Source organism: Thunnus maccoyii, chromosome 1, assembly GCF_910596095.1.
Source record: "Thunnus maccoyii chromosome 1, fThuMac1.1, whole genome shotgun sequence".
Taxonomy (NCBI): domain Eukaryota; kingdom Metazoa; phylum Chordata; class Actinopteri; order Scombriformes; family Scombridae; genus Thunnus; species Thunnus maccoyii.
Window position 1 is genome coordinate 22287044 of NC_056533.1, and position 18527 is coordinate 22305570.

The 18527-nt window shown below is 38.1% G+C and overlaps 1 protein-coding gene across 5 annotated transcripts in view; it reads left to right on the plus strand.

Annotated features, from left to right (window-relative positions):
* sbf2 (SET binding factor 2) overlaps window positions 1-18527 on the plus strand; it is a 122020-nt gene that overhangs the window by 26239 nt on the left and 77254 nt on the right. For 3 of the 5 annotated variants that reach the window (XM_042411300.1, XM_042411274.1, XM_042411291.1), the window contains one exon: window positions 3391-3479. In XM_042411300.1, coding sequence (XP_042267234.1) covers window positions 3477-3479 — 3 coding nt within the window. In that variant the 5' untranslated portion in view covers window positions 3391-3476. The remainder of the gene's footprint in view (window positions 1-3390; window positions 3480-18527) is intronic. The other 2 variants (XM_042411308.1, XM_042411284.1) reach the window with 1 other exon arrangement.

Below are 18527 nucleotides of genomic sequence, written 5' to 3' on the forward strand. Positions count from 1 at the left end.
GTTTGACAGAGGTCTAGGTTTCAATGAGTTGCTGACAGCAGGCTTGAGGCCCTCAAAGCAGGAGGGCTGCAGCCGGCCACTGAGGACCACATGTCATTATGATGATGTGTAGCAGTTGATTCTCCTGTTGGTTAAAGCAATTCTGCCTCCCTCATTCATGGTGTCTGACCTCTGGCCAAACTGTGACACGAGGGCATCTGTAAGCAGTGTGCTGAGTAATTTGCTGAGTAATGGCATTTGCCTTTGCTGAAAAAACAATTTTCCATTCAGTGTGTACAGCAGTTTGAGAGATGTGTCCCTATATGCCTTAATACACTTTTTTTTAAAAGCTTTTTTTTTCAGTGTGATGTTTTTATAGTTTTGAACCAAAGTTGTAGCTTACAAATTACGTTACAGGGCACATGCAGCGTGTGTTGGTTTAGATTTTTCTGACCAACATAGCAATTTGATGGTTTTAGTGCCTGCCAGTAGTTTTGTCAAAACCTATTTTTTCTATTTTTTTTATGTTTTGAATGAGAATAAATCCCAAATGCTGCTTAGCTCGGCACTAACTTGTTGGCTTCTTTGCAGATGGTTAAATCCATTTAAATTCCAAATATTTAAAGTGGTTTGTTCAATATAAACAGATGATTGAGAATCTAAAAAGCTAACACTGTCTGCAGCATATAGTATGTGACTCTTCACTGAAGGTAGTTGTTTAGCCAGAATGCTTTGAATTTGTAATTTGGGCCTCCATTAACTGCATAAACACAATCACTATATATGTATTAGTTAAATAAATCCCAAGAAATAGGCCACATGTATTCAATTTCTCTCTCTTACTCTCCTGATAGGAGACCATTTCCCCTTGGCTGATAAATAGAAAGGGTGTCCTAACTGTCAGAGTGTGACTAAGAGTTTAAAATAACGTTCAGATGAAGTCATTGGATCAGACAACACACTGTGTGTATTGTGAAACAGACCTTAAAATGCTGTTTTTGGCATTTAAATGAGGGATATTTTTCTTTAATTAGATAAAATTTCCATTTATTAACTTTTCAGGTTGCTAAATGAAAATGTTGCAGTCATAAATCAACTCCTAAATACATTTTGTGTTGTGTTTGCAGTCATGTTGACATGAATTATTACATCCAATTTAGGTTATAAAGTTTTGCAATACTCAGCCATATGGGGTCCTTTGAGAAATCTATGAGGGAGTTATTCACTGCTAAAGCTTGCAGCATTCAACCTTTCAAACCAGTGTGGCTGAGTGTGACGTTCACTACACCTGCTATAGATCAGTATCCAGGTGTCTCTCTCAGCAATAACTGTATACTATACTTGCATATGCCTTTGTATGCATGTGTATGAAATTATAGTCATATTGTATGACCAACACAAGACTTTGTATTAAGGTGATGACACAACAAACTCTTATCTATCTAGTGTCTTTGATGCATTTTCATGCAAATTACATCAGTTATCAGTAATATAAACATGTTTTCAGAAACAGTGAGCATTGATATGTAGATTTGAGTGGAGATCCATATAGCTGCAAAAAATATAGAATGTGTGTTTTTCATCGTGATTTGCATATTATATTAAGTTCACTAAAAAAATAATAATAATTTGAATTATTCAACAAATAAAGTAAGGGGATTTGCCTTAAGCCAATAAACAGGGCAAATTTGAATGGTAAAGACAGAACAGGGAAGATATTGTGCCTGATGCTGCAGAATAGTAGGTGCAGCATGGTGTCAGAAGGGACAGTTTAATGTCAGGTCACACTTGAGTATATCGTGATCAAACAGTAAAGAACGAAGATGTTGCCCCTCGTGCCTCTTGGTTCAATGTTGGTTATCACAAAAAAATGAATGGCCTTGTGGCTGGTGTTATCTGCTTTGCATTAGTGGTGTTAAGTTCCATATCTTACACTTTGGAACACATTCCTCCTGAAACATCTTGAGATAATCAGTCCCACCATTGTCTGACCAGGAGTTTTTCTTGTGTGTGTGCATGTTTATTATGGCCAAAATTTACTAAACTTGCTGTGACTTTTGCCAATGCAAATTGCAATCTTTTTAGATCTTGTATTAAATTGCAGTAGTGTTTTAAAGAGTGCAAGAGGGCACAAAAAATCATGATGGAAAAGTTGTTTTAGGGCTGCTGATGCTTATTAAATATAACATTATTGGTTTAATTTCAAGTGACATTTGCATACATACTACAGAGGAAAAAACATTCATATGCTTTTTGCTGATCAAATGACTTGTCAACTTCTAGTTGTACACTTATTCTACATTTACCTTCCATTAAAGTGGGTTAACTGATACAGCCTTTGAATAAGATGAGGTGCCTCAGGAGATGACTTTTGGAGTAAAAGGTCTGTATTTATTACACTGTCCTAAGTTTGATAAATAAACTGCAGTAATTAGACAAATTTGAAAGTATTGTTGTGTTGTGTTTTAGGAATTAGACAAAATTGCAAGCTTGTACAAATAACACAGTGATTGTTTGAATTTACATTAATTATTACAGAGTCAAAAGTGCAAATCCAACTCTGTAGTTCATTAATATAGTGGCATTAACAGCTCCCAAACTCACTGATGCATTTAGCTTTATTAGTTGAATTTCCAAAGGTTAATTCAAATCTTAGTGTCACATTTGATTGTATCTGTGACATATACTTTGTCAGCATATTTAGGTCCCTCTTTTTTCAGTTTCAGCTTTTTCACAGTTCCTCATTTCAACTAAAATGGGACAAAGCCGTTTCTCATAACTTTCTCGCTTCCTGGTTGTAGTAGTTTTTAAAAGTACCTAAGCAAGTAAAACCTCAAGCGAAGAGAAATAAGCTTTACTTAGGAAACCTATAGGCTATTGTGAAACATCTGTCCGTTTGTAAACTCCCTACTTACTTATGTGGTTAAAGAAACCCCGAAAAGGGATGAGAAACACAGTCATACTGTTGCTCAAGATCTGTATTGTAACTGCATATAGTTCATGCTGACATTTGGGATATAACTATTTACATTTTTTTAATCTTTATTTTGTTGTAAAACAATATAGTCATATTGATTCAAACCCAACAAATAGATTTGACTTAACATGAAGTGAAATTCAGTGTGACAGTGGGAAAGTGTTGAAATCTGACCATAGCATAATTTGTATTTCCTCACATATCAGCATCAATTACTGTGCTGTATGTCAGGATTACTCTAAAATACCCTCATAACTATTGTCAGAGCAGTTGCAACCACAACACCCAGGCCCACACAATGCACTCTGTGTTATTAAGCTAACTTAATTATTTCTGTGAGCAAAAAAAAACATGCAGAGCTCCGCATGTCACAATGCTCTCCTTATGAAGCTGCCTTCTGCACTGATTGACAGATTTTCATCTCTTTTTATCAGCAGGTTCAGGAGAGGGATGCGGGAAGATCATTCAGCGATTCCCCAAGAAGGACTGGGAGGGAACAGCCTTCCCTCAGGGGGTTGAGATGGTGAGTGATAACAACTTTATATAAACTCAAAATAACTCAGACTGAACAAAAGTATATTACCTGGCATGTTTTGGCAATTAGTGATTCAGGATGAACTCTGTCTTCCGTCAACACTTTTCATTTGAGAAATACAAATATCAGAACTTACTATTTAGAAAACTCAATGATCAGTCACTGATTGGTTAATCACTGGCAAGAATTTCATCAGTCAAGATGAAATTCAACAATTCTCAAAGCTGACTGAAAACAAAACTTACCATTTAGTGTCTCTCTGTCTTCTTTGCTTCTACATACAAATATACTGCATTACAAACTACAAAAAATAAGGACATTCTTAAATTTTGCATCTGTTTTTCTGTACTTTTGCATGGTTTGATGACTGGTAGAAAACAGTTGTGAAATCAGCCTGAGGTGTTTTCTGTCTGCAGTGCAGACCACAATTGTAAATTCATAACATGAGAGCAGACAACATCTTTGTAACAGTTGTAAGTCAATGTGTTATGTACGCAGGTTGTGCAGTGTTTTTCTGGTTAGTGAGTGTCCTTGTCCTCCCACTTGCCAACTTCCCTTTTCCAACTGTTGATGGTTGAGAATGTTTCTTTGCGTGATATACTGTAATAAACGAAAGCATTTTCTGTGTCCCAAAGCAGCAGATTACACCCCAGAGAATTCCTGTGTTTTTAAAACACATTTGCGCTTTGGAGCTTGTGCAGCAGATATTGGCATTTCCTGTTTCAGATAAATTCATAGTGATTGTTTACTCAGAAGTTTGTTTCAGCCCCTTTCTGTGTTTACTAATTGGGAAGTCAGTTTTCTCAGAATCATTTTTTTACATTAAATCCAGCCTACTGGCTGCTTCCCATTTCTATCTGTCTCCATCTTCCTCTTTAGGAATATGAAGCTTCTCATAGTTTGTTCCCTCCTTCTCTATAAGGCGACTCTAGCGCGGCTGTGACAGGGGGTCTGTTACCCTTATATGGACTCTGCAATGGATGGACAAATATTTGCTTATCTGGACTGAGAAAAAACTGTCAATCTCTAGGGCAACATTAGCAGTTAACAGCATCATACAGCACAGGACATGAGTGCCTGTGTTATATCTGTTTTTGTTCATTTATATTGGCTACTGCAGATAAGCTTTTAATGACTAAGCAGAATGGTTTTGGCAGTGGACAAGGAGCGAAAACAGCAAAATGACTCCAGATCCCAACACTGTACTTGATCCTCTGAAAATACTAATCATCACATACTTCTGTGGTACTCAGTTTTGTGTTGTCTTCAACACAGCACCATGATTTACATGTAAAAAGTTAGATTTTTTTATTGGGTTTCTTTTTTATTTAAGTCATCATACGTTAAGGCATCACCAACAGGACTTGCTGCTTTAGTTTTTTTAACGGCTTAGCATCTATGGGTGCAGTCTTAAATCAGCGTTCTTTTTATTATCCATGCTAGCAGCTTAACTCTAGAGATGGCAAGGTCAGTCAGTCAGTCAGTCAGTCAGTCCACTACTTTGGTCCAGACTCAAATATTTCAACAGCTATTGGATGGATATCCATGAAATTTTGTACAGACATTTTGTACGGACAATTTGTACAGACACAGATGAACTGTGGCTGGGCTTATTTATATCTTGTAGTCTTAGCAAATACCTTTGAAACTCCATTGTGTGTTAGATTTTGAAGATTTTGCAGCAGTTTTTTTTTTAAATTAACGAACAATCAACTGGGTCACCATAAACAGATAGGAGTGCACTACATATTTATATATAGTATATCCTACCCCCCCCTCCTATAAACAGTTATACACATGAACAACACATATTTGTCATTTATTAATGCAACTTAGAGAGAAATCAGGAGCACAAGGAGTTGATGCACTTGTGTTTTTCATTCATTTTGTCCATTATTTTGAATGATGAAGACCACAATAATTAGGGTATTTGGTTGTTCTAAAAAATACCTGTTTATTACAATGACACACTTTTAATCTTTCTGTGTATTCATTGTAATATTATGTATTAATAATATGTATTTGCTTTTTACCCACCTTCTCTGTAGTTTTATATTGACATAAGAGAGAGAAAGAAGGCAATGACATGCAACAAGGGAAGTTTGAAATTTAAGCAGCAGTGGTGTTTATAGATTTGTGCAAGTACGCTGGCGAATTTAGTGAACTTCATCAGTGAAGTCGCTGCCTCTCTGCGTGTTTGGTTAGGGGTTATAGGAGGTCAGAGATCACAACCAGAGGTATTTCATGTAGAGGCCAAATGATGTAGAACAGAGCAGCAGGTGTAGGGGCCAAAAAGTTGCATAATAAGGGTCAGATATCTATGCCAAGATAAATGGAGAGAGCTAATCTAAACCACAGGCATCCTTGAAAATCTGATGTTTGGATGAGGTAATTTTTTTTTTCCACTACGACAAGATCCTTTCTAGAAAGGCTTGTACGTATAATCGACATTTTAGGCAGTTCTTGCGTATTTTGCATTTATCCTCTAGTTTATTTAAATGTTGCGTGCAACTAAGTTTTTTGGATGAATAGTGAGTTCAAGTTTTGTTAAATGATGGTCTAAGATTATTATGGCCACAGCTGAAATCTGAAATCTTGGCTCTGTGCGGACACGGTCAAAGAGATACTATTATACCGTGACTCTTGTTTATGCAGTGGTATTTATAAGGATATTGAGGACAAGTGAGGCTGTTATTCTAGCACAAATAGACATATTGTGAGTAGGTGGTGTGAATGACATGCAGGCGTCTTCCTGTGTAACTCACTGAGTCTGTTGGTGGCCACTAGGAGTGTCTTGTTCTGAGTTGATGCTTAGAGACCAGCAATGGTATGTCATACTGCAGAACATAGTGTCTCTTAGAAACCAACAAACACTAATTGTGACCGATTAAAAAATGGAAAAAAGTACATCCTGCCCAGACAAAGCCTTGAATAGAATTTTTGGAGTTGATTTTTGATATGAAGTTGAAACCCTAGGACTGGCCATAGGCCTTTCAGTGACTCTGAGGGATGAATCAGGATGTCTCTCTTCTCTCAGCATCATCCCTCAAGTATCCTGTCATGGTTTCATAGAGTTTAAATATAGAAACACTGACACAAGTTTAGCTAAATGTATTAGCTTAGTGGTTCCAGATGTCATTGAAGACCTGCATACCATTTTTTTGTGCCTGTGTGGGTGTGTGTGAATTTTTTGTATTCCATCACGCAGAAGCGATCCCCCAATGCTTCTTCATTATTTGTCAGCCCAGACTGAAATTGAGACATACTACAATCCCTAGTGCACAAAAAGAGCATTAGGCATGTTTCTCATTGGAGTAAGTAAACGCGAGCTGAAACAAGAGGATGTATTCAATGCTAGACCTTTTTTTAAGTCCTTCTTGGCAAATATTGACTAAAATTTAGGCACATTACATTCTTCTGAAACAAGATCTATATGTACTGTACAAGTAGTATAGAACATTGGATAACACGCTGAATAAGATGCATATGTTGACATCTTCCGTTTTCACAATCACAAAGCACCCAGAGGAGTAAGCAAGGGCAGGAAAGAGGGGGCTGTTCCAGAAATTCGCTTTCCTACTATTCGGTGTGTGACAAACTTTGGTCGAGAGCCAAATGACTGGGATTCCAACTTTGAAGCTTTAATGAAGATACACCATAGTGTTTAACAGACCCACTAAGCAATTTGCATTTTGGCTCTGTTTTGGGCTGGTATGTAAACCATTATTATTTGCAGATTTTTCTCTACTCCATGAAAAAGAAAATGACTCATTTACAAACGCTAAGGAACACATCTGTAGAAAACAGTGGATGAAGCTGAGCACGAAAAGCATTTTGTGGTCACAACAGGCCCCCAGCAAACTAAATAACCACAGATGAGGAATGCACCAAGAAAAAGCGTTTACAACTTGTGCTAGGAAAAATGTGTTTCTAATCTTTTCAGGCAAGTGATGATGATAGGAACCAGCTCAAATCCTCATCTGTTACAGATGAGCCAGGTCCTGTAGATGGAGGTCAGTACACTGTGCACGTAGTTTATTTCCAGGCACAATCCTGATGGTATACTGTAAGCGGATAGAGGTTCTGGTGGTTGTATGGTGGTCATGCAGAAGATATTTTATGTGTAAACCACATCAAATGTCGGAAAGAATGACAGCTACCTCAAAATTTCAAAGTTATTGCTAACAAACACATTTATCTATCAGGAGTGACGTTTTGTTCAGACTGACCTTTTTTTGGTATGCACAACATTTTTGTCAGGCCTGCAATCTGTATTTGCCTACCTCCTCCAATCACCACAAAGGTTTCCTTGATTCTGATTCACATTGTTCTCATTTATCTTGTTCCCCCTGAAAGACTGTTAGAACTAGTATAACATGGATCGCGTGACAGACAGAAGTAGCTGTGCTGTGGTTTGCCAAAATGAAGTCAATGTGTGTAAAGACAACCTGAATTTAATGATGATTGTATGACATGAATTTTCACCAAGCAACCTGTATTTTATTATTAATTTTCTTAAATCTTATTATTCAAATAAGGAATATATAGGTGATCCCCTTTGCTGTGACAAGTAGGGAGTTTTGCAAATGATTAGAGTTCAAGGGCACAGTTTAGGCTAAGTAGTTAGCAGGGAAAACATAACTAGCCCACCGATGCCTTCAGCTATCTCTGAGTCTAGTGACCTTTGCAATGTTTTTCATGCTCAGTGTAATTATGAAAAAAAAGTTCATTTTCTGAACTAAGACATTGACAGCTGACATTTTGTTATTTAGATTTACTGCCAGATAGTTTAGAGAAAGGAAAAAAAAAAAGAAATGCGCCACACAAATGCCAAAAGAATGTATTGCTTTTGTGTTCAATGTTTAATTGCTGAGTTTGCTCATTTAATTACAAACAACATTTGTGTAATGCTTTGAGTATGTGAATGTTCATAACATCCGCTGCATGTAGACAACATATTGGTATCAAATGTAGATACACAAAACCTCGAGTATTCCTCTCTCATTACTTTCTCCCTATCGTGCACTTGTCTTCTTTCTGAACTTTTCTTCTTCTAACTGGCACTGTGTTCTTTCATGTTTAATGAGCTGTATTAATTATAGGTATAAAGTTTACATTGTAAGACCACATGGACATTAAGCTTTTAAATCCATCTAATCCAATTGGTGAGTTATTTGGAATCACAAAAACCAAATCCTGTCCAAGCTTGCTTTTGTAAGTTACAATGCTTGCCAGCAAACTGAGTTGTAAATTTTTACCGTTAACTTTGCCTAAATTAAACCTTCATGCTTTTTATTTTAGTACAGTGGAAGCAATATGCCTCCAATTTATGACAGGAAGGTTTTAGTTTAATGCTGTTAGTTGCATGTAACAATGGAGGTACATAAAACAAATTGAGTTAGCATCCTGGCATTATTCTTTCAGGAACGACGTTAAGCACCCAATAATTACTCGGATGTTACTCCATGTTGGTTGATGTAATTGGAATATTAATAAGTTAAAGATTTTTTTATCCAAAGATAAATGTTGGCATACACACTGTTATAAAAATCTTTTAGTTATTCATTTATTATATTTGGTTTTTATGTATAAAGTTATAATGTTATGTATAAAGTTTCTCATTAATGGTCATTAAAAATTGAAAAATTGCGCGTTAGATGCTTAATTAAAGGGATATGACTAAATTCTTTGCTCTAAAAAAGTTATAGGTTCTTTTTGCCTACACTATAATCAGAAATGTATCTTATTGTTTAACATGAAAGTTACATGTTAAGAATATTACATTTCTAAACTGACATGCACATGTTTTTATTTTTCAAATATGCATATCATCCCTAAAATCTTCAAAATCAACCTTTCAACCGACCATAAACCCTAAAAACAGCCTTATATACTTCACTTGGCCACACAATCTTTGTTTGATTGTGAAAAACTTAATCTAAGGAGCTTTGAGCTATACTGAAAATGACAAGACTGCAATGGAAATGGATAGCTGTTTATGTTTATGCTTGGTTTGGCCTTCAGTCTATGCATGTGTTTGTGTGCGTGTTGGGTGAGATGAAGAGAGATGTCTTGTCAACTACACCCGAGAGGTCAAACACATTCCAAAGCACCACAAAGTTCAGTGTTGAACATGAGGGTCAGTCCGTTACATGCAGCCTGCAGACAATGTTCTGTCAGCAGACTCATTCCTGCTGTCTCCACTACGGTCATGTTTCCCTGCAAGTAAACAAAATGTCTACTCTGATTATACAGCCTCAAATAAATCATTTCATTTTGGAAAATTTAATTTGAGCCACGGCAGCAGAATGAGCCTCGATCAGTTCTGTTCATTTAATCAAGACTAAGGCTATAAATTGTATGTTGAAGGTTAAAAAGTAGGTTTTGCAATATTTAATTTAGTGATTTAAAAAAAAAATTACTCGATTTGAAAGAAAATTAGTCTGCAACAAATTTTAATAATTGTTTAAGTCATTTCAAATTAAATAATTCCAAATATTTTGTAACAAACTATTTTATATTATTTTAAATGGAATACTTTCTGCTATTTGATTGTAGGTCAGACAAAACAAGCAATTTGAAAACATCACCTTGGGCTCTGGGAACTTTTGATGGGCAGTTGACCCTATTTTCTGATACATTATTTGAAAAATAATCTGGTAATTAATCAATCACAATAATGGCTTGTTGCAGCTCTAATTTAATTGTGAGTTTCACTATGTTGAGTTTTTCTCAGCTAGTTTATTTATAGATTGATTTATACAATTGTTACTTATTTGTTATTAATTGTTATTTATTTGTTTGTTTTCATTTTCAGTTTACCAGCAAATACTTTATAAAGAAATGAATGTGGTTTTGCAGGTCAGATGAAAAAAACCCTCAGTCAGCAGTTTGAGATTGACCTTTCTCAACACAGTGGCTGAAACATCCTCAAAGGATTTGTTGATTCTAAAACCTTCCATGTGTCGCACGTTGTCCCTCCTTGACGTATTTCTCAGTTTGTTTTCAAAGTTTGAAGGCGACCTGTCCTCACCTTTAAAGGCTCATAGCCTTTAGCCTGAGGTGTTTGACAGTGAAAACAGTGGGAGTTTCTTATTTACGCTGCTCTATCTGTAGCCCTACATGTTGTGCCTGTGGGCGAGATGCTGCAGAACTGAACAATAGAAATCCTGTAGTGGCCCAGTCCAACACGCAGTATGCGGTGTGGGTTTTCTGTTCCACTCAGTCAGCTAGGCAAGCAGAGTTGTTTCTCTCACCACATACCATGTCGGTCATTTGCTTTTTTTGTCACACTGCTTACTCAGACATATACTGGTGGCCATAATTGTTACTGAGAGAAAGACATTTTATACAAGTGGCCACCACAGTGGTCAAAACCTAAAGCAAATATGGAAGTGCCTTAAAATGCAGCTCCACTAATGGCCACTTATGTAATCCATTGAAAAAGTACAGATTTCTCTCAAGAAGTACAAAGTCAATCCAAGTCCAAAGGACGTTTTGACCTTAATAGCTGATTTCATTTGCAATGTGCAATGTGTGGTGGAGATTCTAAAAGTGCATATAGAGAGATAGGGAGTGACTGGGGCACCCCAAACAAAGAGGTAGATGTTATTGAGTTTTTTTTTCATGATTGACATTGAGTGTCTGTCACACTAAGACTTGGTGGTTGCTGCTTCCTCGTCCCTTCACAGTTCTGTCAAGGCTCCTTCACTATTTGGCCAAATGTCAAAATGGTGGACACTGATAAACCTGAACACATTCTTCAAAACATGTGCAAAACATTAATATGATGTGAGTTATTGCCACCCGAGTTTCCATCATGCTTTGGGTGTTGTAGACAGGCAGAATAATGTTGCTGTGGAGTCAGTCAGTTAGCTTTGGCTGCACCTGAGTTATAAGGAGCGCCTTCATGTGATTTTGAAGCAGATTTATCCTCAATGGACACTGGAGAAAGTGCTGTTAGTGAAAAGAGGAAGTCAATAATCAGGAAGTTGATTGCGTATTTATATGTTAAGTCAAGTCAAGTCAATTTTATTTGTATAGCCCAATATCACAAATCACAAATTTGCCTCAGGGGACTTTACAATCCGTACAGCAATACAACATCATCTATCCTTAGACTCTCAATTCCTGACTGTGCTTTCTGGTTTGAGTAAGTTTTGACTAAGAAGGAGGGGTGCAACTTTGGACATGTACAGTATTGTGTCAGTCAGGACTGAAAGGTTAATCAAAATAGAATAGTGTGGAGGCTACATGGGTGCAGTACCATTAACTGAGTGAGGCGTTGTGTGTTTTCTTGCTTTTTCCCTTGTTACAGTAGTTTGTTTGCTCATTCAGTCATGGGCGTTTGAAGCATTGGAAATGTGGGTGGGACAATCTAATGGGTGTGGGGGGGGGGGGGGGGGGGGGGGTCTTGGGTTGAGGAACAGAAATCAGTTTATAGCAACTGCAAACAATTTTGTGACCCAGTTTATACATGGGCCAGCCAGGCTTTTATTTGTCAAAACGGGGAGCCACGGGCCATTACAAGGGACTCAGCTGTTAGTTTACTTTTGCTGAAGTTAACTGATTACTACCAGTGATTACTGCCTTTCGTCTTCTTTGAAAGAAACCTGCTTATGTCTATGTTTTCTGGGGGAGCAAACATATCAAACCAAGAGACAGTCAGCCAAAAAATAGATTTGCTACTCTATAGTAACAATCAAATGAAAACTAATCTCCCTCCTTATCTTTTCACTATTTTGTTAAAGTTAATCTTCATGTTAGCTAGCATTTGTGCTGTAGTTGCAACAGTTAGCTAACCAAACAGCCAGGCTGCTGTTCGTCAGTATAGAGACTTTGTAACAAAAACAAGAGGGCTATGAGTAACAGGCTAACAAACTACAAACATTTAGTTATATGCCAAGCTTTGATTTTCGTTAAGTTAACAATTTCCTGAACATTTTCTGGTGACAGTGTGTGACCCACCTAAACTGAACTGGGGGGGCCCCAATACTTTTTAATAATTTTAAAAAGTGCAGTATATATATAATATATAATAGCTACAAGCCCGTGCATTCAGTCATTGCTCCTTCCAGTTCAAACTGCTCAGTAAAGTTACAGTACACATATTGCACTTCTAGGCTGAACAGCAGCGCAAAAAATTCCTTGTATGCGTAAACATACTTGGCCTGTGAACCTAATTCTGAAAAGTCCACTTATGCCTTAGTTTCAGTTTTCTCAAGTAAATCACATGTACTCTTACAGTAGGCCAATCCAAGGCTAGATGATAATGGAGAAACTTGTATTGGTTACAAGGTTATTGTACTCTGTGTTCTGTTATTGTGGAGAGTGTGTTCAGCTTGTAGCAGGTGTTGTCTGCTCTCTGTGGTGTACAGTACATACAGTAAAAACATGAGCCAACAGATAATGTAACAGTCACGCCATCTTACACCCCTACTTGTTCTTCTGACAAAAATGTGTAGACATAAAAATTTAGAAAATTCCTTTAGGGGCCCAACTTCCTCTGATGAAGGAATTTGACCCAACTTGACCAGACTGTAAACATTTGTGTCATTTCTCTTGTCTAGAACTTTGACTTCTTGAACTACTCCCTTTTCCCCCAAATCCCTGCTGTAATGAGGAACGTGGCTTGCACTTCCGGGAAGGATGCTCGAGTTATTCAGAAAATTTGTAAACTGCTGGTCTCATGTGGGTAGTTTGTTATGACTGCTGAGCAAGAGTAGAAAGGGAGAAATTTTAACAGTAAAAGAATAGTTGAATTTTATAATTCATATTTGTTCATTTCTCTGAGTCTCAGGAAAAGAATATTTTAGGACTTGACTCCAGTATGACCTTCGCCTCCGGGCATAGGTCAGGGTCAGTTCAGTGGAGAAAAGTTGCCTTGTTCAGTGGCCTTGTTCTCTTAGCAGGTTGAATAAGCAATTCATGACAAAGCTTCACTTAGTATTGCTCATCATCAACAACCTAGGTTAGTCACTTTTAGGCTATTTGCCAAGCCACGAAACAGATGAAAGAATGTAGCCTAATTGTATGACTTGATGGATTGAGTCAAGTGACCATAACATGTCGCGCTGCACGTCAGCCTTATGATGTTTGTAAAACTATGAGAGAAAAACCAAACAGTGCATTCCAGATAGCAGGATGCCGTTCCAACCAGTGTTTGTCAGGAAGATCCACACATGAGTAATCAATGCTTCATGTGCCAGTGAGGCTAAACACATGAGGAAACAAAGCTGGAGCTGTCAAGCAAGCAGGACTTTCCAGGCTGAAAAGCACTATGAGCTCACCAGGAAATGGGAATACACAGGATGGAATGAAGCCACAGTATGCTGTAGAGTGCACATAGATGTAATACAGTAGAAGCTTTACTGAATTCTGTCAGATGAACATAAAGACCTCAGCAGCACAAGGTAAAACAGGAACAGAGAAACAGGACACGTCTTGTTCAGCCTTCTAAGCCTTCTCTAATGCACACAAAAAATAAAAGCAGTTTAATAAACTATGAAACACTATGTAAGAGGAAATGATAAGTTGTTGAGGAGATTATTCTCATTTTAGAAAAGTCTATAGAAACTATTTTTCCCCTTTCAGTACAACCAGGGCAAAAGATGTTAAAAAACCCAGCACTCACTGTCTGCATTTTCATTTATGTCAGCTGAATGGATTAATAAATAAATATCCAGCAAAATGTTTTACAGTGAGTACAGCATGTGAGCAAATAGGAATTAAATGACATCCTGTCATTCAGTGCTTGTGCATTGTCCAATATTATAAAACAGGCTGTCGAATTTGCTCTCTAATAACGTTGAAAATGTTGAAATTGATGTGAAAATGTATCAGTGGAGGAGCAGTGGTTTTAAAATCCATCAGTGATGCAGCAAAAAGAAAGAACAAAAAGAACAAAAAGTTGTCTTCTTCCTCCATTTTTAACTTACCACTGCTGTCTCTTGTGCACGCACTAAGTGCCAAATAAAAACACAGCTCTTTCCATGAATGTCATGTCATGTCAGAATAATGCCCTACGGAACATTAACGTAAAGGACATGTATGTATGTATGTATGTGTAGATATATATATAGCTAGCTAGCTACCCTCCATCTTATTGACAATGACAGTGACCAAGTCTTTGGCCAGCGAGGATCTGGACAAAGACATGTATTAGTGAACTGGTGCCAGTGGCCAGATGAACAGGTCTAAGAGCAAAGTTTTGGGACACCCCATCTATCCTGTACATTTCCTCTCTTCTAAAGAGCTGGCTGGCTCTAGACATCCCTGTACTTGGCTACTGGTGAATGCCACTGCTACTAGTAAAAATGTGCTGACTGTTGCTATTACCAGGGCCATGGATGGGTGGAATAACTTGGATTCCTACTCCTAGAAAGTCTGTAAAGCTCTATCAGGCAAAATGTATTATTTGTGGTGTTGAGCAATATAAATAAAACTGGCTTGACTAAGAATCTACATACACATTGCCTTCATATATTTATATAACAAATATATATCCTGTTGTATTCCAGTACAGTCTGATATATGCAGATCTATGTGCCCAGTTTCAGGCATTCTTGTTGCTGTGGAGCTACTTCAACAGGACTTGCCAACAACTTTTTGTTGTAATGGTTCCATTTTGTATTGGCGTTGTAGACATTAAGTGTGCTCCAAACCGCAGTATGCTAAGTTTTCACTTGAGAAAAGGTACCGGGATGTTTTAAATTCTATGGGGAAAATAGTCAGATCCTTTGGAATAGTCTTAACATCTGACAGCATAATAACAGTGTAGTAATACATTACATTGCTGTCATTCATGGACATTGTTAGCTCTCCTAGAAGGAGTATGGGGATCTAAGGATGGCAGTGTTAGTTGGTTGTCAAACCCTGTTAGTGTCTTTGGGTTTGATGAACAGCTTGGCCTCTGACAGCTGGTAGAAGGACTTTTAAACTCTTTCTCTCAGTTAAATTTACCATTATTAAACCATACGTGTGACTGTATTCTGCATAGTCTGTCACTACATGAGGTGTATTTGTGCTAAACCGTACATTTGCATATCCATAACTCTTAATGGACAGTGTTGACAATGCTTAGCTTTTTAAAACATAACTTACAAACCACCTAGCTACATTGGCGATTTGTTTTTATTTTATGATTTTTGTGTTATATGTGACGGTAGCCCCATCCTGTCATAGTTGTTTTGTCATTGTCTCCTGCTGAATATACATGTTTTGGTGTCAATATTCACCTATTAACACTATGTGATGTCTAGCATCTCTGTTTATTTTTGAGAAACAACGGTTGAGTGAGAGCCATTTACAGTATACTATATGTAACCATGACTCCTAACTCTTTACTGGGTCTTGTTCTCGACATTTATGTGTCATATGATCAGAGGATGAACACTGTAACCACTCGGCCACCTGGAACTAAGAGAAATCGAGTACCAGTGTGGCACAACATGGCACAGTTTTGATGCCTTAAGAGGGAAAGTTTCACTTAATTACAAGTCTAATGCTGTAACTGCTGGACTGTCAGACTACAATCACCCCACAGATCACTGTGTAGGAAAATACAGTGCAGACGACCTCTACTTTTCACAGAACGTGTACAACACATCCTTTTAACCTTGTGGAAACACTGCTGTTAGCTGCTATCCATAAACAATGCTTGTAGTGCATTCACATATGATATAATGACTTTGGACAGGGGATGTGAGGTTGGACATCCCTTGTTATTGTTTTAGACCAAAGCCGTATGTAGAGCTCCTGTGGCCTGGTGCCAAAGTTCCTCTCCTATTATTATTATTAGGGCCTGAGGCCCCAAAGGGGCGAAGACCGAAAGTCACGTGGGTGCAGCATCCAAGATGGCCGCAAGTTAGAGGAGCTCTCATCCTGCACATGCTAGTTTTTTAGTTATTCGTGTCAAAGTGCATATTTAAGTAATCTAACGCTCATTCAGAATACTTTAATTGCTCAAACAGAATATTTTCGGTCAGGAAAAGGCTTAGAAGACATGGCGACATCGAAATACTTCAAAAGCTCTTCCTGCGCGTCTACCCAGAAAAATCCGGCACATGAGGATGAGCACGGTGCAGCTGACGCTCACCTTTCAACCACTAACATGCTGGATAGTCTTGAAAAGCTGTTTGCAGAAATTTCAAAGATGAACGACATGCTGCAGAGTGTTGCAACTGACATTTCGTCCATTAAACAAGCAACGGCGGAGCTGAATAATACGGTGACGGCCATGCAGGAGAGGCTGGGCAAGCCAGAAGGGCGTATCGCACACCTGGAGGAGACGGCGGAGCAGTTGCTGAATGACAAGGCGAACAAGGATAAACAGACGGAGCAACTGTGGAACCGAGTACAAGCCCTTGAAAACCAAAGCCGGCAAAATAATGTGAGGTTGGTGGGACTAAGGGAGACCCTCGGTACTAATGGGACGCTGTTTGAGTGTGTCCGAAAGATTCTTGCAGAGGGCCTCGGTGTTAATCTGACGGGGAGTTGGAGATAGAGAGGGTGCCCAGGCAACTGGCACCGATGCCAAAAATAGATCAGCCCCCAAGACCGGTGCTGATCTGTTTTGAGGCAATCCGCAAGGGATAAGGTGATCAGTGCAGCTAAGGAAAAGCAAGGATTTGTCTGGGGAAAATGTCGTCTATCTGTATTTCCGGACATGTCTAGAGAGCTAGTGCAGAAGAGGAAAGCATTCACACCGGTGAAGTGCAAATTACACAAGCTTGACATCAGGTACACACTGGCTTTCCCCGCAACGCTCCACTTCAAATGGAGAGGAAAAAACGTGAGTTGCAACACTGTTGAAGCCATGGAGAAAGTCATTTATGAGCAAGGACTAGGAGGAACTGTGGATTGAAATGTAGGCAGTGAGGTGAGCTACTGTTTACACCAAATGTGAGACTATGCGTTTTGTACTTAACTGAATGGACCACTGTGCAGGCCAAGGAAAGGCTTCTTTTGACACAGGACGGGCACCGTTGGAGCGGCGTTAATCCCATGGACCTCACGAGTTTTATCCTTTTTTTTTCCTTTTTCTTTTTCAATTATCTTTTTTCTTTCTTCAGCCGCTAAAAATAAAAGAGAAAATCTTACCAGGATCAAAGACTTAGAAAAAGAGATAAAAGATAAGGAATTAGATTTGTCGAAACACTTTTCGGATGGGAAATTTCAAGAACTCTGTAAGCTTAAATACTCTTTACATGAAATTTATAATAAAAAAGCAGAATATGCACTCTATAGATTGAAAACAAACTTTTATGTGGGTGGGGAGAAAATGGGTAAATTATTAGCTAGACAGTTAAAGGAAAAAATCTCTGCTAACACCATACCAGTTATAAAACGGGGATGCACAGTTTTTCACTGCTAAAGACATAAATGGAATATTCCAACAATATTATGAGAAGTTATACACATCCTCCATATCTAATAATGCCTCACAAGAAGATATAGGTCAGTTTCTCCTTAACATAGACGTGCCCAAGCTCTCAGCTGGACGGGAATTACCCATAACCGAGGCTGAAATAAGGAAGGCAATTTCTTTAATGGTCTGGTGAAAAATTTGATAAAATGTAAAAATTATCCCCCAAAGTGCCAAAATGTGCTCTATAGCGCCACCTATGTATCAAAAATGGCTGCCACGGCCTGTACGAATGTCGTAGAGAGATCGAACCAAAACTCAATTATTCGTCTCATCAAGACCTACAAATCATTCGCTGACACCCCTGACCTAAATCCAACAATATGCCCATCAAAGTATGACTTAGCGCCAATTTTAGACCCTCAAGAAACACTATCTCCTCCTAGGGCGTTAATGGTATCGGCTTCAAACTTGAATACATGACTTATGACACTGTGCTGAACAAAAGTTGTTAAAAACTTTGTAATTACTCGAACAATGTAGATATTGTAAGCCCTGAAAGTTGTAGTGCCACATCACACCTTACAATGTAAACCAATGGGGAGGCAATCTCTAGGCATGGACTTTGTGTCAAACAAATTGTTCTGATGTCTGAACTATAAGTCTGACCA